The sequence below is a fragment of the Sphaerodactylus townsendi genome, linkage group LG02, assembly GCF_021028975.2.
Source record: "Sphaerodactylus townsendi isolate TG3544 linkage group LG02, MPM_Stown_v2.3, whole genome shotgun sequence".
NCBI classification, from domain to species: Eukaryota; Metazoa; Chordata; class Lepidosauria; order Squamata; family Sphaerodactylidae; genus Sphaerodactylus; species Sphaerodactylus townsendi.
Genome location: NC_059426.1, coordinates 156594391 through 156619631, shown reverse-complemented (window position 1 = coordinate 156619631; position 25241 = coordinate 156594391). Strand labels below are relative to the sequence as shown.

General features: G+C 43.0%; 1 protein-coding gene across 5 annotated transcripts in view; it reads left to right on the top strand.

The window, feature by feature from the left end:
• Positions 1–19626, top strand: part of ATG2B (autophagy related 2B) — a 60086-nt gene extending 40460 nt beyond the window's left edge. For all 5 annotated transcript variants that reach the window (XM_048485311.1, XM_048485310.1, XM_048485309.1 and 2 more), the window contains 15 exons: positions 261–431; positions 1459–1600; positions 2782–2984; positions 4194–4420; positions 5634–5742; positions 6760–6954; positions 7993–8094; positions 9816–9894; positions 10210–10414; positions 11542–11611; positions 12783–12865; positions 13346–13467; positions 13816–13970; positions 17131–17280; positions 18601–19626. In XM_048485311.1, the coding sequence (XP_048341268.1) occupies positions 261–431; positions 1459–1600; positions 2782–2984; positions 4194–4420; positions 5634–5742; positions 6760–6954; positions 7993–8094; positions 9816–9894; positions 10210–10414; positions 11542–11611; positions 12783–12865; positions 13346–13467; positions 13816–13970; positions 17131–17280; positions 18601–18831 (2244 nt within the window). In that variant the 3' untranslated portion in view covers positions 18832–19626. The remainder of the gene's footprint in view (positions 1–260; positions 432–1458; positions 1601–2781; positions 2985–4193; positions 4421–5633; positions 5743–6759; positions 6955–7992; positions 8095–9815; positions 9895–10209; positions 10415–11541; positions 11612–12782; positions 12866–13345; positions 13468–13815; positions 13971–17130; positions 17281–18600) is intronic.
• The last annotated feature ends 5615 nt before the right edge of the window (positions 19627–25241 follow it).

Here is a 25241-nt window from a genome sequence, read left to right as displayed (position 1 = left end):
CTATGGCACTCCAGATATTCATGGATTAGAATTCCCGTCAGCCCCTGCTGGCCATGCTGGCAGGGGCTGATGGGAATTGTAGTCCATGAACATCTGGAGTGCCATAGGTTTGCCACCATGGGCCTAGGAGCTTACAGACTGGTGTAGGATCAGGGTTAAAATTACATTCCAGTAGGCCTAATGTTGGCTTGAGCTTTCAAACATCGTATGTGTCTCAAAAACCATAACAGAAAGTTTTGACCCTCTTTTCTGTTGCTTAGAGTAAGCCTCGCTTTGAACTGCATTGTTCCAGTGATGTGATCCATATCCGAACATGCTCAGACTCTTGTGCAGCTCTGATGAATCTTATCCAGTATATTGCAAGTTATGGGGATTTGAATCCTCCTGCTAAGACAGAGGCTGTGTCTGGAATGACTAAACAGAACGCAAAGGTATGAAACGTCGTCCCTCCTCATCCCCATTCCTAGTCCATCCTATACAGTTTTTGCTTTGTCTGCAGTGGTGGTAAGGGGTGCTTATTCATGCTTTTGAAGCCCTATGATATGCTGCTCAGTTCCCAGCAGACATGGTCACCACTTTATTTTGATTGAGGTTGTGGAAAGGAAAAGGGACTTCAGCATTTTGTGGTAAAGCTGTCTCTTTCATCTTAAACTGTTTCTTACTTTCTTATGATACTGGCTGCTGTTGGTTTTCCGGGCTGTGTGGCTGCGACTTGGTAGTTTTAGCTCCTACTGTTTCAGTTGCGTGCCTCTATAGATGCCAGCCATAGGAACAGGTGAAAAATTAGGAGCTAAAGCTACCAGACCGCCATGGACACGCAACCTGGAAAACACACAGTGGCCAGTTGATTCTGATCATGAAAGTGTTTGACAACATGTTTCTTATACTTGCTTATTTACTTATTTAAATTATTTCAAGTAATTTGCAGCTCTTGTATGCCACTGACAAATGTTACATAAACATATTTAGACCAGTGTTAAAAATCTTTACCAGCTAATAACCTGCAGTTGCACTCTAACATAATGTAAAGATCCCATCACAGCCCCCCAAAACTCTCCATCCAGGGTACAGTAAACACTGTCAAAGGCTTGATCAGGCTAATTTTCTCTCTTCCCCCTTGCTCCTTCTTTTGCCCCTTTTAACTGACACCTGGTTGTTTTCAGCCGCTCAAAGCCATATTTGTCTTCGTGCCTGTGAAGTTCCCCATGTATATCAAGGCCTGATTTTATACCTTCACGTTTGACACATTTTTGGGTAAGGAAAAACAGAACCATCTGTTTTTCCTTGATACAGGGACAATTACAACCTGATATTTTCCTCATCCTTTTCTTAGACTGTTTCAGACATCATGGTGTCTTGGCAAACATTATTGATTAAAAAATATTCCAGCATCCACATTGATCATGAACAATGCCGTGTTTGCTTTAAGTTAGACTTCTTGTCATTGCTGTCTTAAAGGCAGAAGTTTCCAGCCAGCCGGCTTCCCAAGGGCCAATCCTTGCCGAAGCCGATCAGCAGATTCTGCGAGATTTAATGAGTGATGCTATGGAAGAGATTGAGACCCAGCAAACTACTTATCCCACTAAACCACAAGCAAATGGTAGGCCATTCTAGTTTTATTCTGTTTCTTTAAACATCGATGTCACTTAAACGCAATGCTTGGTTTGAATCCACGTAAAACTTGTATTTACTGTGTTCTTACCTGGGTTACCTGCTAATAGTGGAGATAGTGTCCTTTCCAGGGGGGTGGGAGGACTTGATAGAGCATATATGTTTTCATTGAGTGAAGAAGTTGTTCCTTGACTCCACCTTGAACTTATTGCCCCCTTGTTCTAGCATAAGGCAGTTTTCACTGGGATATTCCACATGGAATAGCATTCCATATTTATTTCCAAGTTGCCATTGCAAAAATGTGTATTTGAAAGGATCCAAAGCTGGTTTATACAAGAAGTGAGGTAGGGAAATTATTCGCTGGCTTGGCTGGGATACTTTCAAGGTTAGAGTAGGTTTTAAAGGTGTAATTCAGCAGCCCATTACTTGTATTGCCAGAAGGCCCCCTGTGCTAATCTGATTTTACTGCTGGTCAGTGAAATTGACAAAAATGGAGTTTGACATTTTAGTCACAGTGTGGTCAAAAATTGTTTATTTATTTATTTCTTCGCCTTTTATACCGCTGACCCCCGGAGGGCTCTGGGCGGTGTACAACAACTAATATAATCTCAAATAACAGGAAGAGCAAATTCAATAAATACATACAATATAATAAAATTAGGGCTCTAAATCTCCCATTAAAACCATTTAAAACAGCGCACAAAACATCACGTCCGGCAATCTAAAGGTCCCTCTGAGGAGGGAACGGAAAGGCCCAAGATGTAAAAGGCCACAGATGATAAAAAGGGAAGGAGGGGGCGCCATCAGCGGCCGGCTTCTCCAAAGGCCCAGTGGAACAGCTCAGTCTTACAGGCCCTGCGGAACTCTCCAAGGTCCTGCAGGGCCCAGACAGTTGGAGGAAGAGTGTTCCACCAGGCAGGGGACAGGGCTGTAAAGGCCCTGGCCCTAGTGGAGGCCAGCCACATCATTGAAGGGCCAGGGACCATCAGGAGATTGGCCTCCACTGAACGCAGAGACCGAACTGGGACATGCGGGGTCAGCATGTCCCAGTTCAGCAATCAGCTGATTCTGCTTGTGTCTGTAATGCACAGAATTGTCACACAGATTTTCAGCACTTTTGCAAGTTGTATGAAAACATTTTTATGAAAATATTTCTCTGCCTTCTCTCAGGATTCCCGGATGAGAAAATCCACGTGCAAGCACCGTCTTGCTCAGACCTCTTCCTGTTTCCCGATGAAAGTGGGAATCTCTCCCAAGAACCGAGCCCCACCTACGCATCGTTCACTCACCATATGATTAACGAAGCTATGGGGGAAGCGCCTTCTGAAAATGACGACTTCTGCATTCTTTTTGCACCCAAAGCTGTTGTCTCTGTAAGAAGCTCTTAATATCGATAAGGAATCAGAATCAAGTTGTGGAATGTCCATAGGGGAAAGCCACAGATGGATTTGCTGAACAACTATTACACAAATGAGTCTCAGGTTTGGAAGGCTGTTCAGCAGGGTGTGCTTTTGTTCAGGATAATGATTTCCTGCCAAACAATTTCAAATTGTTTGGATGCTGTGAGTACAATATGGGTGCACAGTGCAGGTTTTCCCCTGCTTTCCCATACCGAAGCCCCTTGAGCCCTCTAAAAAATCCATGCTGGCACTCCATCTTCTGACTCAAACACACTGTCAGGGGTCTCCAGTAAAAGCAATATTGGGTGAAATCATCCCTACTAACGTTTTTTTCCACTGGTGGACGAAGACTGGTGGAATAAGCTTTCCTTTAGTGAAAAAGGGAGCATCCCTACCCAATTTTCCCTCTCATTACAACAGTGCCCACAGTTCCCACCATTGGCTTTTTATGGATCTGAGTGGGGTGCTTAGGGAAAGGGAATGTTGAACTCAGCGTGGGGATTCTTTGTTCTCACCAAGTTTATGTAGAAATTAAGTAGAGGTTTTGCTGCTCAAATTGTGAAAGCAAAGAGGCGTTCAGATTGTTTGCACCAGCACTGAATGTAGGGAGGAGATGATGATGATGATGATGATGATGATGATGATTATCATTATTATTATTATTATTAATCTATTTATTTATTTCCTGCCATTTACAGTAGTCTCAGGCTAATTATTATTATTGTTTTAATGTAATAGAGAGGGCATTTCTTGCATGTAATTGGGTCATATCTTCAATAATTCTAGCATTGTTGACTGAGCATTTAGGCATGTTAAAAATGAAAGAAGTTAAATCACGGTGAGCATTCTTTGTTTTGTTTTTGTCTTTTTCTTAACCATTATTGGACTCTGCTGTAATCCAGCCCTGCAAACAAATATACAGAAATTATTTTCCCCATAATGTCACCAATGTTAATCCTACCTTCCTTTTAATTTACAGACTTTGCAGCAATAAGTACTCTGGCTGCTTGAAGCGTATTCCTTTTAGCTGCTAGTGGTGAGGGAAATTACTATTTGCAAACATATTATAAAGCTAAGAATATAACCCTTTCACCTATCCCCCCCTCCCCCAAAGTCTAGGTTTTCTGTAGGAAAAACACACTTGTATTTTTTAAATGTGTTTGCTTTCCTGTAACCTTTTAGGATAAAGAAGAGGAGCCAGTAGTGAAAATAATGGTTGATGATGCAATCGTGATAAAAGAGAACCATTTCAGCCAGCCCGTAAAAAAGGCAGACACAAACAAAGCCCCACTCCGCTTTCCTGTTCCTTTAGTGCGCTATGTTGTGAAAGAAATCTCGCTCATTTGGCACCTTTATGGGGGTAAGGACTTTGGAACTGCACCACCTACCTCTCCAGCTAAAAGCTACATGTAAGTACTTTCAAGATTCATTTAGAGCTGAACAATGTCAGACGGCACCTTGTCTTGGATGGCCGAGGCTAGCCCAATCTTGGAAGCTAAGCAGGGGTGGCCCTGACTAGTGTTTCATTGGGAGACCTCCAAGGAACTCCAGGATCATAATGCAGAGGCTGGTAATGGCTCACCACCTCTGAACTCTTGCCTCGCAAGTCAGTTCCAATTTGGCAGTGTGGTGTAGTGGTTAAGAGAGCTAACGTAGTGTAGTGGTTAAGAGCAGGTGGATTCTAATCTGGAGAACCGGGTTTGATTCCCCACTCTTCCACCTGAGTGGCAGAGGCTTATCTGGTGAACCAGATGTGTTTCCGCACTCCTACATTCCTGCTGGGTAACCCTGGGCTAGTCACAGTTCTTTGGAACTCTTTCAGCCCCACCTACCTCACAAGGTGTCTCTTGTGGGGAGAGGAAGGGAAAGGAGCTTGTAAGCCACCTTGAGTCTCCTTACAGAGAAAAAAGTCTGACACTGGGTTGGTAGAGCACTGGGCCAGGGGGAAAGCCCTGACCTCTGAAAATTTCCCCATCATATTTCCATGCACTTGCCACATGTGCTGGCCAATTCACATGAAATGCAAGCACAGTCACTGTATATGCCAGCATGTGAATGGATCAATACATGTAATAAATGCATTTAAATCTGGAAAACAAAAGGTGTTCTCTGTGGCACACATCTTGCATAAATCAGTGAGTCAGGTTGGTTGCTAAGTATCCAGCCCTGATTGTGTTCAGCTGGGATTTTCTTGAGAACGTATATTGTAAACGTTACAGAATTATTTTCCTCTTAAAATTAAATCATCCTCTTTCAGATCTATGCAGAAAATAACCATTAGCAACATATATTCCTTGTAACTAAAAAGGAAAGCCTCTAGCTAAAAGAAACCTTTGGAGGTTTTCATTTTTAGCTAGAGGTTTTCTTTTTGTGCTAGAGGAATATACGTTGCTAATGATTATTTCCTGCATAGAATTAGAAGAGGTTGATTTTATTCTAAGAAGAAAATAATTCTGTAACAAAGGTAGCGTACTTTTCTTTTACCAAACTCTTTAGGGAATCTCGTTTATCTTAACTTGTGAAGCAGTGCAAGCTGTGTGACTGTACATACAGAATTATTCTGAATGAAACTTTCAGTTTAAGGTGAAGAATCATAATCCAGATGTTTTTTCCCCATAACAGTAGCCCTCAGAGTTCTCCATCTCACACACCAACAAGGCATGTTCGTAATGCAGCTTGTGGTGGAAGAGGAAGGAACCCAGATTTCTTGATGGAAATACAGCTAAGCAAAGTAAGATAATTGCATCAATTACGGCTACTGTTTGTTTTTTGGACCTCAGCAGCAGATGGGAACCAGGTTTACCCAAGAGATTAATGAATATTCATTTGACTTGAATTGGGTATTATGAGCAGGAAGAGAGCTGGTCCTTTTGGCCATCTTGACCATCTTGAGTAGTGGTAAGGAAACCCAGGAAATAGGGCTGCCCAGTAGTCTCTATTCCTTCCTCTAGGGTCAATCTTATAGGATGGTTATGAAAAACTATGAGATGGCAATTAAGAGGACAAATAAAACTTTCTTTGCTTCCTCTATTGTATCCGCTAGCTCATGCCCAGCACAATTATTTAGGGTAATTTGACCACTGACATCCCTTCTTATGGGATCCAAAAATAAGGAATTGGCTATTAGGTATGAGGTTTTTGTGAGCTTTTTGTTGCTCCACCAAGATTTCCTTGCCACTGTTGATACAGTAAGGGACCTTGAAGCCATCTTCTGGTCCCATATTGGACTATTTCATCATGCTCTCCCAGTCCAATGTAGACAGAGTGCTTGCGGCCATAAGAACTACTGTTTGCTCTCTTGATTTATTTTGTTGGTTTTATGTACTGTTTTAAATTGAAGGTAAGCCTCCCCAAGCCTGGCTATGGCCAGGGATGGGTAGGCTATAAATCTAATAAGATTAAAATAAAATAAACTATTAGAGCAGCACTCTGTATCCCGTAATGTTTTGTCTTCTACCCCTTCTGGGAATCACAAAGTGCTGCTGGCAGATAAATAAAAGGGAAAAGGCAGACTTTTGCAAGCACTTTTGTGGTCACATTTTATTTACTGCCAGAATTTCCAAAAATTAAGGGTAAAACTAAGAACAAATGAGTATGTTAATTGAGGTAGTATTTTTATCTTGAAACCCAGAGGCACCTATGTTTCCTGATTACTCCTATGTGTTTTGGGGTTTGTTTGCTTTGTTTCTTTGCCCCATCCTGTAAAGGCTGCTGTGTGACACTTAGCTCTTGTCTTTTCTGTTGCAAGGTAAAATTCCAGCATGAGGTATACCCACCAGGCGAGCCAGAGGGAGAAACCAACCTATTGGAGCATCCAGTGTCCCGTCAAGTGTTTGTGGTTCAGGACCTTGAGATCAGAGATCGCTTGGCTACGTCACAGATGAATAAATTTCTCTACCTCTATTGTAGCAAAGAGATGCCTCGAAAGGCACATTCTAACATGGTAAGCGGGTATGAAAGCTTGCTGATGTTTAGAAATGGGGAAATCACATATTAGAAGAGCTTTAAAATCAACACACAGGGTAAAGGCACTTATTCCATCAAAATTAGCTCTGTCCTGCACTGGAAGTTGGAAAGAAATCCAGAAGTAGAATTACTCAGGATTAAGGTTTTTTTATTCAATGGGGCTTACTTCTAGGTAAGGTTTTATTAGGTTGACAACCACAACCGTTATAGCTGAGCTATACTTGGCACTTATGTTCAATTCTCTGGAAGGGTATGCCTAGCTGGAACTAGAAAGTCCTTTGTCAGCTTAGGACTTGGGTTTCCTTCTGTTTACAGAAGTTGGTCAAACATGTTGCAGGGAAATTTTCAGTGAAAAATATTCTGAGATGGAATTTTTTCCAGTGCTGTTTTGTTCTGTAGAAATTAATGGATGGGTGAACAACAAGCTTTGCCATTGAAAAGTCATAGCTAATGTTATCCCTAGGAATTGTGAGAGATAGTGCATGTATGGATTTGTAAGCCCATGTTGGGTAGGGGGTGGATTAAACCACAAATGCATGTAACAATCCAAATTTAAAAAATAAGATTAGGAATTTACCTAATTGGACTTACCTTCCGAGGTGAATGAAAGCTAACATCTGTTTCCTCTCTTGGTGGAATTTTTGTTATAAACGCTAGTCTGATATGGACACAGCAAGAAACACAAGCAGTGCTGGGGAGAGTGACAGTGAAAATTGAGGCGCCTCGCTGTCCTCTGCGGATGTAATAAATTCTGTTGGAAAAGATGCGGGCAGAATTTTTGTTGCTTGTATTGAAAAAGTCTGTCTTTAATAGGGTACATAATTCTGTTACAGTGGTGATCAACTTGGCTTAAGTAACTGTTTAAGCCGTAATAAGCTGCTAATCAAATTGGAATTTTAGCAATACCGGTTTGCGGCACCAGTTGAAAATTCACCTATGTGAAAGTCTATTAGGCTTGTATATTTTACATTAAAAGGTTTATTGTTCTTTTTCTGTTTGGCTTCTTATTCTCCAGCTCACAGTCAAAGCATTGCACGTTCGTCCAGAATCGGGCAGATCACCACAGGAGTGTTGCTTGCGGGTGTCATTAATGCCGCTTCGCCTCAATATTGACCAGGTTGGCTTACCGAGAAGTGCTTTGTAGAACAAAGAGAATGGTCAAACCACAGCAATCTATAAACACCTGTCTGCTGAATATAACTTTGCTTAATCGTTCATTTCCATAGTCTAGGTAACCTGTATTTTCCAGATGCCTGAATCCATATTCCCATTTCTATCAGCATGGCCAATTGGCCATGCTGGTAGGGCCGATGGGAATTGTAGTTCCTGAACATCTGAGAGCCGCGAGGTTCCCACCTGCCATAGCCAGAGGGTAGGGAACCTGTGGCTCTCAGATTGTTCAGGAACTGCAATTCCCATCAGCCTCTATCAGCATGGCCAATTGGCCATGCTGGTGAAAACTGATAAGGAGAACCCCTGGGCTATCTGGAGAAGCATTCCACCTGCTCCCATAATACCTGTATAGTTTAAATTCATGTAATATGCAACAACTACAGATGTGCATGTATCTTCCCAGTCTAATTTATCTGGGGAAGGGAATTTTCTGACTAATAGACAGCAGTTTAGCTAGTCTTGCTACAAACCAAAAAAAAAATTGTACACTGCATTGGGTCTCTTTCGGGAGAAAAGCAGCCTAAAAAAGGCTCAAATAAATGTGACTTTATAAGAAAGTGCATAATATTGGGGCATATTCTTATGTTAGGCTCAATAGCTAGAGCAGTGGTTCCCAAACTTATTTGGCCTACCGCCCCCTTTCCAGAAAAAAATATTACTTACCGCCCCCTGGAAATTAATTTTTTAAAAATTTTAATAGCAAATAAACAGAAAGATATATGTATTAATGTTTCTACCTGTGGCCATCACCGCCCCCCTGGATCGCTGCAGCACCCACCAGGGGGTGGTGGCGCCCACTTTGGGAATCACTGAGCTAGAGGAATGTCCACCATCATGATAGGAAGGTCTGTATATTAGCAGAACTGGATTAAGCTAGTGTGGATCCTGTAGCATATGTTATGAAAGGGCTCTTGTCGCAGGCTCACTGTGGTGGTGCAGGCACACCCTCCAGGGCTGTAATAGCACACACTGCAGCAGCACAAATGACACCACGCCTGTGCACGACACAGCAAGGAGCCAACACTTGCTTGTGCACACACAGAACCTAGAGTACATACCACGTAGCTCCCTTGACATGTAAACAACAGCATTGCCAGATCGTGAGAATACAGCAAGATATTGATTTCTCCAGGCAGCTTGCAAACATTAGTGCAGGGCTTGTAGCATCTGCTACGTTTGCTGCTAGGTTAATTCAGCGCTGTATATAAGGCTGGGGAATGGGTGCATAAGTTGTCTTGATTCTCTGCTTAGAATTTTTATTTTCTGCTCAGGAACTGTTAGGGAGCCAGTGCAGAAGTTGGAGTTATAGTAAGCCTATAGTAATCTAATCATTAATAACATTAATGCGTCTCTCCTACCTGAGTGGTTTTATGAAAAACTTTTGTCCTTGGGAGGGTCCTGGCAAAAAAAAAGCTACCTTCTCACATTCTGCCTGTTTTGATAAGCGATTGCTCTGGTTCAGAGCATGCAAATTGCATATTCCTTCTTGTCTCAGCCCCCTCTGCTAGAGAATTTTATTATTAAGATATTTCTGTAAAAGAATTTATGCTACAGCAAAGAACATTTTCATATTTGCATAGAACAAGATGGTTAATATTTTTAGAGGTTCATACTCATAAACTTTTTGTCTTTTAAAGTAATGCGTTCAATGTCTTATATTTATAGGATGCCCTGTTTTTCCTAAAGGATTTCTTCACTAGCCTTTCTACAGAGGTAGAAGTCCTAATGACTCCAGATCCTGAAGGTAAATATGCCTATCTCGTAAAGTGGTTCAAACCAGGTATACGGTGCCATCCGAAGCTGAGTACCACCCCAAGTTAATTGAAACCAATGGCCTTAGATTGTAACTCTAGTTAGGGATGGCACTGTTGGTCACCTCAATCAGTTAACTGTAAGAGCAGGTTGCTGATGCGCTGAATAAGGTACGTTGTTTTGTTAACTCAAAACACGGGAAGCATATACGTTTTCTTACAATAATCTTTCATTGAAGAATTCTTGCTGGCAAACAATTCTTCCGATGATTGCCTTGGATTTCAGCACGAATTGTTTTTATTTGCAGTTAAGAAGCCTCCCGGTGCTGAAGTCACATGTACCTTACCCAGACATTACAGTGGTTTCAAGGAGCCAAGCCCAGTCATTTCATTTGCATTACACAAACAGTCCAGCCAGAATGGAAGCGTGGACTCTGAGGATGTACTCAATGGGGATGACCATAATTTCACACACGAAGAAGCATCATTCAGTGATCAGCCAATCTTTTTCAGGTACCTGCAGATATCTTAGGCCCATGAGATCTCTGAAGAAGTCCCAGTGTTCTTTTTTAGGATTTACCTTTGTTGTTGGGGTGGGGGCCATGTAAATGTGTTTTTAATACTGGTTTCTAAACCCTGTGGTCTCAAGGGGCTGGCTTGGCTTCCCTTCAGAGGTGACAACATTTGCTGGAGCAGACGAGAGCCAAGATTGAAAGCAGGCTGGAAAACAGCAACATAAAACACCAAAGGTGTAGAAATGTTCATTTACAATTGCCACAAGTGGCCATATGTTGAACTCTCCATCAAAATCTTTGTAAAGTGATCTGAAAAGCAGATTCCTCCATGGACAGCAGAGATCATTGTTTAAAAAATATTATTTCCCAAAATAACATGGGCGTTAATTTCATCTGTGAGGGCCAAACCAGTTCTATTTTTGGAGGTTCATTGGGATGAAGTGTACTTTTAATTCCTTGTCACTGAAATCTTATTTCTGTTCTTATTGCATCATTGAAAAATGAAATTTGCCTTCAATAGGTTTATATTATTCTAATTTTTTTTACTTTGTGTGCCTGGAGTACGATTGATTGATTTGATCAATTGGTTCATTGAAGTGCAGTTAAGTCTAAGAACAGGCTCTCGGGACGGAAGAGAATTCTGGCATTGTACATAGAGAGATAGGAGCCCCTTGGTGCAGAGCGGTAAGCTGCCAAACTGCAGTCAAAGCTCTTCTCATGACCTGAATTCGATCCCAGTGGAAGTTGGTTTCAGGTAGCCAGCTCAGTCTTCCATTTTTCTGAAGCAGGTAAAATGAGTACCCAGCTTGCTGGGGGTGTAGATGACTAGGGAAGGCAATGGCAAACCATCCCATAATGCATCATCTGCCTAGTAAATGTATTGATGTGATGTCACCTCATAGGTTAGTAATGATCCAGTGCTTGCAGAGGGGAGTACCTTTACCTTTACATAGAGAGACAGTAGGGCATGTTCGTCTTATAACTCTTTGATAAAAAGCAGGCAGTTCATTTCCTGGTACAGTATTTTCCCAAATGTGTGGGCACTCTAGGGAAAGGATTTGAAATTTCCTGCTTCTACTGTGCAAATCTGCCTCATGTGACATACAGCGTTTCCCCTCCTTTTAGAGAATTTCGCTTTACATCAGAAGTTCCAGTGCGCCTTGATTACCACGGCAAACATGTTTCTATGGATCAGGTTTGTTGACCTTAATTAAGAACTTCTTGAAATAAGCAAGATCCAGCTTGCTTATGGCTTGCTCAAGGGATACCAACTCTTTGAGCAAGGTGGATGTGCTGAAAATAAGGCCACTGATAGGGGTCTGTTGGGTCCCAAGGCATATTCCAGAGGGATACCCCTGCTAATCTGTTATATCAAAATAAAAACCAAAGGCTGGAGACATGCATATCATGGGCACTGCAAACTTGCTGCATCCCTACCATCTGCATATTCTTTGGACATCAACTGACCATGATCGACAGCTGCGCACAAAAGCATGCTCCTGTCTCAGTTGTCTTCTAGAAGATTGCAGGACAGACTAAGTTTTGTCAAGAGCTTGTCTAATTAGAGAGAGAGAGCGACCAATCAAGGCTCAGTTGGAAGTCATGTGCCATAAACTGCAGCAATAGATTACTGTCCACTGTAGTCAGGATATGGCCTGTGAGGTGCTTTGGGGGGAAATACTTCCCTAATAAATAATTATGGAGGAGAAGGGAATGTGGACCATTAAAGAGATCCTTTGACTGTCCATAGTTTGGGTTGCCAACCTCCAGGTGGCGATTGGAGGTCTCCTGCTATTACAGTTGATTTCCAGATAATCAAGATCAGTTCCGCTGGATAAATTGATGCTTTGGAGGGTGGACTCTATGGCATTATATTGTGGTTTAGATTTATTTTGACACAATGGGTACCTTGGGTTTTTTCTTCATCTGTATTCTAATTTTCATGGTCTGAACCATAGTCAGCTCCAGGTCTTGTTTTAGCAGAGAACAGAGCTTCTCCGTCTTTTGTTTTTGATGATGTAATCTTAATTTTAGGCTGGAATAAATTACCAGAATGAAACATACATACATACAAAACCTTTATTGGCGTAACAGAGTAAAATACAGATGGACACAGGTAAAAGGTGCAAGATTTGGGGAGGATTATGGTTGCCATCTATATCTAGTTGTAGTGTTGAAAATTCCAGTTCGTTTACAGAAGCAGTTTAGTAGCATAGTATAAACACAGAATGAAACACTTCATTAGTTTTCCAATGAAATTCTTTAGTAAGGCAAGTGCGAAAACATAGGAGTTGATCAGAGATGCCTGCTTTTAAAATTTGCTGTTGCAAATTTAAATATCAAGTTGTTTTTTTAAACAAAATTAGGGTACGTTGGCTGGAATTTTGATCGGTCTCGCTCAGTTAAACTGCTCAGAGTTGAAGTTGAAGAGACTTTGCTACCGACATGGGTAAGCTGTTCATCATTAAAGTCAAAATGATTTGGCCTGTTTATGAAATGTCGCATACAAAATCTGTTTGACGATATGTAGAACCAGAGCCGTTTCTTGAATAGTAGTTTTTGAAAACTGCATTAATGTACAAGATTCACCCTTTGTCCTGCTAAAGCACACCTTTCGTTTTCCTTTTGGAAGGATTAGAAAGAGTCACATTCGGTGAATTCAAAAGAGTGAGTTGATGAGAAGGAGGTCGGTGGTAATGTAGGTTCCATTCTTGAGAGAAAAAGAATTGAGGCTGGAAGTCTGAGGTGTAGAAGTGTTCATGGTTTAATTTATTGGTGCATGCATAAATTTGTTCTTTTAGACTGAAGGTTTTTAATCCCAGAATTAGTGGTTGAGGGACACTGTTTATACTTCCCTTGTTTTTATTCAGAAGAATTTATTTTTCTCGAAAACAACTTTTGTACACACTAATAAGTATATTTTGTACAGGCTGCTTGGTGTGGATAAACTGTTCTCTTACGCCATTTCGGAATGGCTTAACGACATCAAGAAAAACCAACTGCCAGGTATTCTGGGAGGAGTTGGGCCTATGCATTCATTAGTTCAATTAGGTAAGTTCATTATTTTAAAATTATGGGTTGTTCTGCCATTTGTAATAAGCTGTGTAAGAATTTGTGAGTTGGACCCTACCAAGGTGTTTTTTTTCTTTACCTTTCACCTGATATTTCCAGTGACCCCTGGTAAGGCGTCATTGGTGGGGTGGCAGCTCTTACAGACAAAAAGCCTGTGGGTCAGGGTACTGCCATGAGGATTAGAATCACAGAGATCTTCCTTCTTCTATTGGAAGGATCCAGCCTTCTGCATTTTGCATATGGATAAGTTTTGCTGACTGCTTTCAGAAACTGTGTTCAGTTGCAGAAGCCGTTGTCTATGATTCTTTGTAACATCTGTAATTGCAGTGCAAGGTCTAAAGGACTTGGTGTGGTTACCAATAGAACAGTACCGAAAAGATGGCCGAATTGTAAGAGGCTTTCAGAGAGGGGCTGCTTCTTTTGGGACTTCCACTGCCATGGCAGCATTAGAACTGACCAACAGGATGGTTCAGACCATACAGGTATGCCTTGTGCTATCTTTAGCAACAAAGGGGGCCTATTTAATTTGAGGCATACAGCATGCTGGTAAATCGAGATAAAAGAAATGAAATGCTTTTTGTTTCACACAATAAATGAGAGCAATTTTTGTATTGTCAAAGGCTTTCATGGCCAGAATCACTAGAGCAATGGTTCTCAACCTTCCTAATGTCGCGACCCTTTAATACAGTTGCTCATGTTGTGGTGACCCCCAACCATAAAATTATTTGTGTCTCGGTTCCTAAGACCAACGGAAATATGTGTTTTCCAATGGTCTTAGGTGACCCCTGTGAAAGGGTTGTTTGACCCCCAAGGGAGTCATGACCCACAGGTTGAGAACCGCTGCACTAGAGTGTTGTGGGTTTTCCAGGTTGTATGGCCGTGTTCTAGCAGCATTCTCTCCTGACATTTCGCCTGCATCTGTGGCTGGCATCTTCAGAGGATCCTCTGAAGATGCCAGCCAGAGATGCAGGCAAAATGTCAGGAGAGAGTAATTTTTTTTGCTTCTTAATAAAAATGTAACACACAATAGGCAACATCTCCTTTCATAATTATGCTTTGATAACTTTTTTTATTGCCTCATGACTGTAGAGTTCAATGATATCTGTTTTGTATTCTGGTAACTTTGGAAGTTTTGAATATGAAGTTTTAATGAGTGATGGCACTTGGCTGGAAAGCAGTTTTAACATTTTGAATGCTACTAGTTAGATCCTTCCAGTATTCTTCCTCCTTGTGCCAGCAGAAATGCCATCTGAGACTCTCACTCCGTCCCCATCTTCCACTGCTGCAGGTCTTGCAGGGTGTTTGCCAAATTAGACGCATAATTTTTCATATGGCCTTCTGGGCATCAAAAATGGGATCTCCTTTCTTTCACCAGAATAAAACCTCATGGAGGGCTGATGGAGGGCTATAAGCAGTGGTGGGATTCAAAAATTTTAACAACAGGTTCCGATGGTGGTGGGAGTCAAACAGTCGCGTAGTGCCAACGGAGCAGGGTGGGGCACAACATGGTGGGGGCGTGGTCTGAGCGTTCTGGGTGAAGGGATTTCCAGAGCAGGGTGGGCAGTACTGCAGCAGGGGAACTGGGCAAAATCTCCCCACTCCTCCCCAATGCCACCTAGGTAGACAGTTTTGCAAAACGGAGCCAAGCACTGAGCAAAATCTCCCCTCCCCATCCCCATGGCACCAGGGTAGAAAGTTTTGCCAGCAGAAACCAGGCACTGGCCAAACTCTGCCCTCCCCATCCCCAGGGCACCAGGGTAGAAAGTTTTGCCAGCAGAAACCAGGCACTGGCCAAACTCTGCCCTCCCCATCCCCATGGCACCAGGGTAGAACGTTTTGCCAGCAGAAACCAGGCACTGGCCAAACTCTGCCCTCCCCATCCCCAGGGCACCAGGGTAGAAAGTTTTGCTAGCAGAAACCAGGCACTGGCCAAACTCTGCCCTCCCCATCCCCAGGGCACCAGGGTAGAACATTTACCCAGCAGAAACCAGGCACTGGCCAACTCTGCCCTCCCATCCCCAGGGCACCAGGGTAGAAAGTTTTGCTAGCAGAAACTGTAATTGGCCAAACTGCCTCCCATCCCCAGGGCACTGTGGTAGAAAGTTTTTAACAAAGCGCAGAAAGTTACTTTTACTTTAATAGCCAGGGAGTGAAGCAAGCTCAATTATCTCCTGGTGTTCCTGCCGTATTGACCCACTCTCTTTCCTCTACCTGAGGCTTTTATATGCCCCTCCCTCCAAGTTTGTATTTCATTGGATACTTTTTAAAAGAGAGCCTCACACCACTAACTCCCATTGAGGGGAGGGGGATTAATCATTAACAGACATGCTGGGTCAGTTGAAGTTGAAGTTAATCATTAACCAGCAGTTTGCAGAACTGAGGAAGATTTATCAAAGGAGTTCAAGTTAATGTTTAACAACCGGTTCCCCTAACTGAAGAAAATTTAACAAGCGGTTCCATCGAACCGTTGCGAACCGGCTGCATCCCACCTCTGGCTATAAGGGCCCTGTGGTGGGGTATGTTGTGTGTAAATGTGGACTCTGTGTTGACAGCAATTTTCACGCACAGTTTCAGAGTACAAAGACAGGTTTTGCCCTTCCTACAGCAGTATTTCATTTATTTAAGTTCATTTTTTACCCCACCCATTCTGCAAGAAGTTCTGGATGGCATACATGACTCTCTCAATTTCTTCATATTTTTTCGCTCTTTTCCCCTCACAACCATCCTGTGGTGTAAACTAACAGAGAGTGACTGGCCCTTGGTCACTCAGTGAGTTTCATGGCGAATAGGAATTTAAATCTGGATCTCCCAAGTTCATTGTTCTAAACACTAAGCTACATTGTCTCTCAAGTATATCAAAGGGCAGTATTTCATTATTTTCTCCACTGGAGTGAATGGCAGTTATCCACTTACAGGGAGAAAATGAAGATGTATATTCCAAGACAGTATCAGGATAGGACCTAGACCTGCTCCCTGCCCCAGAGATGATTAGATTTGGATTGGAACAGTTACGATCACAGTTCCGGAACAATCCCAATGCAGATTGAGGTGGTCTTTCCCAGAAAGAACAGGAAAAAAGATTGATAGGATTAGAGAGGTAGAGAATAGCTGAAAGGAACTTTTGATTGTATTAGTTAACATATTCTTGGTCGACCAGAGACCAGGTGTGCTTCTGTCCTGAGGTGGAGACCTGTTTCCCAGGTCTTTCTATTGTCCTTCCTGATTGCTTTAGGAAAGGTGCGGCAGGCTGCTGTGCATTTCAGTGACTGACAGGGAGACCTGCCCAGACAGATCTTTTCCATATTGGCTCCAATGTGCAGGTACAGGAGATGGCATCCATCTTTGGCCTGTGCAGCTAAGCACCTCTAAGATGGACAGGTAGAGATACTGTTTACTAAAAACTGGTCCCTGTCTCCCCAATCCCACCATAGGTCTGGCTGGTCACAACAGGTTCGTAGATTACAGCGAACCCTGCAAAACTGTAAAACTACTCTCAAAGTAGGTTATCTTTACAAAGGTAGTATTTTCATTACAATGCCAAGTAGTAGGTGCTTTGATATTGCAGTAACGGCTAGGTTTTAACTGATGCAACACTTCCCATAGTTATAATGCATTGTTGTTTTTCTCTGAACTGCAACACAGGCAGCTGCAGAAACAGCTTATGACATGGTTTCCCCTGGACCTAGTTTAACTGAAACGAAAAAAATTAAACGACTTTCTCGCTACCGTCTAGCTCATCAGCCTGTAGACCTCCGTGAAGGGGTGGCCAAAGCGTACAGTGTTGTAAAAGAGGTAAGGAAAATACCATTTCCTAACTGCTTGCTATTCAATGTGACTTTTTCTATTTTGCATACTACCTTGAAGGTTTTTCCAAATGTAGAATGAAAAACAAGAATATTTCAACATAGCTAATAAAATGTTCGCAAGGGTTTTTAATCATCACTGTCCACATCTAAGCATTTTAGGGAAAAAGTCAGACGTAAGACCTTATTGCACAAACTGCCTAAAAACCACACTATAATGAAAGAAAAGGGCACATACAGCCCAATCACGGGCAGGGGGACTGAATCCATTTATGGAGGTAGTGTGGGCCTGTACCAGCAGATTTGCCCTCCATGGGCTACTTACCCCAGTGGAGGGGCAAACATGCCGGCGGGTGGATGCTGCATTGAATGGGAGTTGGTTAGCAATTAGATGTGCTTTGGAATACTGTACTTTTGAACAATATATATCCCAGTAGGCCACTTGCTGTGTTCACTCCTTTTGACTGCCTTGTGAGTAGCTGGGATTCCTCAGGCTACATCCATAATAATTGGCCAGTACATATCTCCCAGAAGCTACTATTTATGCTACCACTCTGCATAAGTTCAGTATGAAACTCTTATCTATTGAGTGGCGGACTCTTATCTGGTGAACTGGATTTGTTTCCTTGCTCCATCACATGGAGCCTGCTGGTTGACCTTGGGCCAGTCGCAGCTCTCAGAACTCTCTCAGCCCCACCTACTTCACAAGGTGTCTGTTGTGGGGAGAGGAAGGGAAAAGGACACAGTGTGTAACAGACTTCCCTCTGTGATACACCTCTGAAGATGCCAGCCACAGATGCAGGCGAAACGTTAGAAATAAATCTACCAGACCACAGCCACACAGCCCGGAAAACCCACCACAACCAAGGGAAAAGGAGTTTGTACGCCACTTACAGGAGAGAAAGGCAGGATATAAATCTAAACCCTTCTTCTTCTCCTTCTCCATCTGTCCAGTTTTGTCTCAGTGGAGCAACTTGGGATGATGTTCAGAAAAGGGTACAGGGGATTCTAGGACCTGGATTCTAGGGCCCCCTTCCCCTAGAACCTGTCTAGGACCTGTCCCAGTAGCTTTAAGTGTCGTCAACTCACAGCCCCTCATGTTATTGTCAAGGTGAGAGACCAACAGAGATAGTTTGTGATTGCCCACCTCCTTGTAGCAACCCTGAACTTCCTTGGTCTCCCATAACCAAATACTGACTGTGGCCAACCCTGCTTAGCTTTCAGGAATAGTTTGCAGTGGGGGTGACTTCATTGAAGGAGACCATGCAGCTCTTCAGTAATAGTCTTGTGTGTTTCTGACTTTCTCAAGGGGATCACAGATACAGCACAAACCATCTACGAAACCGCTGCTCGTGAACATGAGAACAGAGGGGTGACTGGAGCCGTTGGAGGAGTTCTCCGCCAGATCCCACCGACAGTGGTGAAGCCTCTCATAGTTGCGACGGAGGCAACATCGAATGTTTTGGGTGGGATGAGAAACCAAATCAGGCCTGACGTGCGTCAGGAAGAGTCTCAAAAGTGGCGCCTTGGAGACGACTGACAGCTTCGCCTTGTTTGAGGCTCAGAAGCATGGACAGTTTATCCTCGTGGTCGCTTTAGGTGGAACGTCTCCCTTCTAATATGCTCATCTCAGGAACACAAGAGATTGTAAAGCAATTTAACAGCAAAACACGCAATGTTCCAAGTAGGAAGCAGGCTTGGTTGTTGGCATAGCGCATACTAAATACACACCTGCTGGTCAGTGCCAAATGGGGTGGCACCTGTGTTGCCAAATCCAAGACATGCTGGCTTTAGACAGGGTACCATATTTTCTTTGGTATCTTAATTTTTGTTCGTCCGTTTAAAGCAACCCCACTTTGTGTACATGTTTGTTTTAAAGGGATTTCCTAGACTCTGTCAAAGATTTTTTTAAAAAACAGCAAAAGGGGTTATATCAGAGCCCTTCCGTAACAGGGTGGATGTCTGCTGTGAGACGCAGACACTACAAAATATTAAATTCAAAAGGGGTTTTAGTTGTTTAGCTGACAGTGAGGTTTTTTTTGCCTCCTTGATGTTAGTTAATAAGGACAATCCGTTAGGTGACTGGTTACAAGATTGTGTTCATACAACTGTGGACAGTAGGTCTTTCGCCTGTGTGTCGAATTCCTCCTTTTGTGGGATTTTGAGAATCTGAATGTTGCAGACATGTTCTGTTGTCTTGCACTTTAAAGAATTTAGGCTGTAAATTTGCTTTTTTTGAAAAAAATAGCTGTTAATAAAACATAATGTGCATTTTATCCTTAGGTGATTTAAAAACTTATGCAAATTATTGAAAGGGGCAAAACACTACAATATGGTCAGAGACAAGACAGACTGATTGCTGCACTCACAGTTGTTCAACCTTCAAGGTAGCAAAAGGCGTCCCGCGTCTAAAGAGACCCTTACTGAGAATGGTTCTTTTATTTGGGGTAAAAGGAGTGGGCGCTCATGAAAGGAGTACTGGAAGTAGCATACATTAATGTGATCTGTATTCTAATGCTATGCAAGTTGGATTGTAATTATCCTTTTCTCTGTAGTTACATTACAACAAGCGAATTAGTTTTTAAATTGGTTCAGGCGCCATTTGAAAATGCTGCTTGCCTGTGACGTAAACCCTTTTATTTGTTTCCCGTCCCTTTTTTGTGTTCACATCTTGTCATAAAGCTCAGCCCATTCATAGCTAAGAAATAACTTACGAGAGTGCTGTTGTAAATTCTTCCCTGGCGCAAAAGCAAACTTCACACATTTGCAGCTTTTGATGTAGCTGTTCGGCAAGTCCGTCAGCTGTTGTTGTCACTCACTGCTCACAAGAGCATTGTGAAGAAGTAGGCTGCGCGTTTAGTGAACTGAATATTATGGAGGCAACCACTTTGCACGTACGCGTGTGTGTGTGTGTGTGTGCTAACTTTTAGTTTGCATGGCTGGTAGAAGCAGGTATGAGTAGGACAAAGAACAAGCACCCATTTTGGTGCCTAAAGCAATTAAGCTAAATGGTGACACAATCAACTCTGTGTTTCTAGAACACTGAAAAAGCTTTGTGCCCTGTATTTCTTGTGTTCATCCAGATGCCTCTGGTCAATTTCCTTCACAGTCACTGCCTTTCCCAACTTAGTTTGCCTTCGATAACAGCAAGCAGCGTGAGGGCCATGAACTCCATCTATGGCAAACTTATAGCTTCTGTTTGAAAATTTGCCCGTGGGTTGGTCTGTTCTGTGTGTGGGGAGTGTGGGGAAATTTGCGGCCTTCAGACTGTACCTTGTTAATCTGGCTTGGACCTGGGTTGATTCTTGTTGCCTAAGGTTTTAGGACAGATTCTCTACATATCTTCACCTAACATTGTTCAATGTGAAGCAGCCGTTCTTCAAAATGCACATCTACAGCATGGGCGAGTGTTTTAAAGTTCCGACAGCGGGTCAGAAATGGGTCGGTGCGTTTTGCTACTGCTTAGGTGCGTGCACTGTTGTTCATGTGTGCAGCGTACAGCTGGCAGTATATACAAATTAAATAATAATAGTAGAAGGTGAGGTGTCGTCATTTAAAGATATGCATGGAAACAGACTGGATGAAGTGGTGTCACCCTGGCCTTTGTGGCCAGAGTTTCCGTTTAGTGGCAGTTGTTGTCCAAGGGACTGAATCCAATGCTTCTTGACAGCTGCGTGAAGAAGTAGCTTGAAGTGTGCCCCCCACCCATTCTCTATAACCATGGTGATGAACCTATGGCACTCCAGATGTTCATGGACTACAATTCCCACCAGCCTCTGCCAGCATGGCCAATTGGCCGTACTGGTAGGGGCTGATGGGAATTGTAGTCCATGAACATCTGGAGTGCCATAGGTTCACCACCACTGCTCTATAAAGTACTGCACTTCTTGTTAGGTTTCTTTTATAAAGCCACCTCATGAATTCTGTTTGCCCTTCACTAATTTCTCAGCCAGGGGCAGATATTGCTTTGTGCGCAGTGAGACTGATATAAAGACAGTAAATAGCACTTCATGCTGTCTCTTGGGTTCTAGTGAACCTTGCCGGCAGCTGAACCGACCCATATGTAAATTATTTTTAAATGTCACAGCTGACACAGATAGACCATGTGCCACCTGGATGAAACCTGCACCAGGGCAGAACTCCAAATGTTGCAGAGCTAGAAGTTTGGCGAGAACGGACATTCCCACTTCCTCCTTCAAGGGCATTCCTGGATGGGTGTGCATGCCCTGGTTGAGGTAGAGCGAGCATCATTCTCATCAGTTCCTCTGTGTTAACAGCACTCTTTCAATCCAAGATTGTCTGCCTTCCCTTGTTTCCACCATGAGCTAGCTGGCCTATATTTTTCATATTGGTCAGATACCTTTAAGGCAAAAAGGAAAAGGAATCACATCTGTTTGTCTGCAATACAGACTATTCATGCAGCCACAGCTGTGTATTTGCAGGTTTGTGGTTCTGGCTGCCTATGATCCAACACCTCCCCTGACAGGAGAAGGATTGAGGAACATGCAATTCACTTGCACTTTCAAAAATCTGCTGCACAGTAGCTAACATCACAGTAGGTGCTATTATATGGAGGTATAAAAGAGCATGCAGGAACACCAATTTCCGGGAATGGCTTGTCATGGGCGGAGTTTGGTTCATAAGACCAAAATCCTGAGTCAGTTTATGGAGACAAGGCCCTAAAAATCCTCTTGATGGTTTCATTCATAGTTGTAGGAATACTTAGTAGGTGGGTCTTTTTTTCTCTTCCTAAAAACCAACAGCTGCAGTACACATTTCTTACTATGAGGAAGGCAGTGGAGCAAACTCTTAATCACTGAAAACATATGGGGGGAAAGCACCCAGTGTTGAGAATAGATCAGTATTATCAGAGAAGCAATATCAATACTGTGAGAGATTCCAAAGCTCCGTGAGGGCAGAGACTTCCTGTACTTTTTCTGTGAAACCACTTCTCTCAAACAGAGAGGGTCTCCATATAGGGACCCTCATGTGCACTTTAAACTAGCTGGATCAGAGGAATGGGGAGTGTTCTGCATGTTCAAAAACCTCCCTCATCGTGTCGTTTGCTAAATTTATCATTATTGATACCCCTACATTTGTCGGTTTGAACTTTGAAACATAAGAAGGGTCCTTGAAAGTCCCTACATAATTTGATAGTAGGATTGAAAGATGCCTGTTGGAAGTAAGGGTTGGTTGAAAATGGGATAACCTAAGGTTCTCTTCCCACCGGAACGACTCTATAAATAATTGGGGTAAACACCCCAATTTAACTTAAATGCGTATTTGCATAGAAGTGTCCCACGTCACAAAGCAATAGAAAACGACTCGCTTCAGCAGTAAAGGCACCTGGGTAGTTGCGCTCCTGAATTGTTGTTGTAATCTTGCCTCATCGATCACCAGCCTTCTCCAGCTTCGGTCTCTGACAGCAGGTTCAACTATCCACTGCTGCTGAACTGTGTTTACATTTTGAAAATCAAGTTGGCTCGTCAGGACTAATCATGTACTTATACTGGATTTCTATGAAAGGGGGGGAAACCCACATGCGAGCTCAGTGTAGCTTGGGACAAAGAGAACTTTGTGTATATGTATATTTTTACCTATTCGTCAAAAGTTTGCTTTTTGTGATATCATTTTGTATATAGTGTGTTAATGTTCAATAAGTCTTCTGTAATCATTTGAAATCTAGAAGTCCCTCTGGAAGAGAATTGCCATAATTTTTTTCCTCTTTTTTTGCTTAAAGCAATGTAGCTTTCATAGTTTGATACCAATCTTAATGTATATTGAATGGCCACGGCCTTAGATGAAGAAGACAGTCTGTTCAATACAATTAACCTGATGACCTGTCAGCTGGCATCATTATCGAAATAAATGTTCTGAACAACCACTTGTGTGAGCCTCCGTGTGTTAAGACATACTGTGAAAGCGTGGATAACCTGGTTACTTCTTCCTTACAGTCCAAATCGTCAGGTAAGGAATAAAAAGGTCATTTAGTCCAGTGCAAAGAAGAACCTCTTCACGTATTGCATCCACGCGCATCAAACTGAACCAAGCAACGTTCCACTGAAAATAGAAGACGGTGTTGCTGGTTTCTAACAGGTGTTTATACAGTGCTTAGTACAGTTTTTATCCTGCTTTTCTTCCTAGTTGAGAGCCAAAGTAGCTTATTGTGTCATTTTCCCATCCAACCTATCCTCATAACAACAGGCTGAAAGATTGTGACGGACCTAAAGTCAAGTGGCGAGCTTCCATGGTAGAATAAGGATAATAGTGTAATAGTGTGATGTAGCTCCCAAATGCATTTCTACACAGGCAGCTTCTGATGTTGGTGGCAGTTCCAGATCATACAAGGGAAGGGGAGAGATTCCTCATCTTAACCACAGCAGACAACAACTATAAAATGCTCAAATACTGATCCAAAGACTCAGCAATCAGTCTTAAGTGACACAATGCCAATTGACAGCTTTTACTTAAAAATAGCTTCTGAAACTCAAGAAGCTCCATCAGTTTGGATGCTTGAATAGGACTCTGTCCAGCATAAGCTTCACGGTACACTGCACGGATGACAGGAGCCAATTAGGGTGGATCATGTCCCTCTGTGTTTACTGCTTCAGCCAACCCGGGGGGCCCTCCGGCCTCATGTACCATTTAATGTGACGATCCATCCTGACACTCAGAGAGTGGGTTTTCAGATGCCATTTGCTTCAGAACCTGTTAGGTAGCTGTCTCGAACTCCAGTTTTGTGAACTGATGTTGCTTCCTGTGGAGCATCGAGACCTAAGAATAGCTCATAAAGCACATTTTAGCCACCACAGAAAGTCGAATTAAATCATAAAGAAAAACACTTCTTTCTTACTCTCTTCCTCACTCTGAACTTCTTGAGGAAACCCAGGCCATTCCTACCACCACCCTGAACAACAACAACAAAAAATGACAGTTACACAGAGGTGTAGCTCCAAGGGGACGGGGGCACAATGCACCGGGCGCATGCCCTTGTGGGGGTGTGGCAGGGGCAGGATGGGGCATTCCAGGGCGGGGGGAAGAACGCACCAGTGCACCAGGTGCTTTCCCCCCTTGCTACGCCTTGCAGTTACAACCTGTTTTTGTGCCAATAATGGAAGCAGATCATTGGGGATTTTATGTGTGGCGATGGAATACTAAAGTTCAACTTCTGAATGAAATGTCAAAAGTTTGGATGGCAACCACAAATGATAGCAAGGCCCGGTAATAGTTACTGCAGCAGGCTACTTCACCCTCCTGTCTATTTGTGGCAGGCTTCCTCCTAACTATGCTGGGCAGGTTTTCCCGCCTTATCAAGTGACTGAGCTGTTTTGATGGTAGTGTATGAGGTGCTCAGCCTTAAGGACTCCAGAAAGGTAAAGGAAGCCAAGGAATTGAGGCAAGTTCATCAAACAGAAGAGAAATGTGTTAAACTAGATGGGATCAGGAGATACTTCAGATGGATGGAAGGCAGACAAGGGATAACTATATACAAATATCTGTTTTGGCTTAATCAAGCTTTATAAGTGTCACAGGTGCTCAAGATGCGGTTCTGGTGTCTCCATCACATCAGGGGTCTCAGCATCATGCAGCCGGGGTCCCTCGCCAAACTGGTCACCATCTGTGTCAAGCGCAGTGGTGGGATTTAGCAGGTTCACACCACTTTGGCAGAACTGGCTGTTAAAAGGGTGCTTGTAAACAATCAATTGTTAAATTATCCCATCACCGGAACCGGTTGTTAAATTATTTGAATCCCACTACTGGTCATGCGCCATAACATGTCCCTGCCTCTAATGTGGGTGGACCCCGAGGGAGCCTGGGCTGGGGGGGGGGGGTCAGTGGTGGCTTGCGTCTTCAAAGCATCACCAGGGAATCACAGTTCCAGGAGCAGGTCTGTGCCGTCCTGTGGTTCTGTCATATGGCAGGTGAAGAGCCAAGACCCCTGCTGCCTGG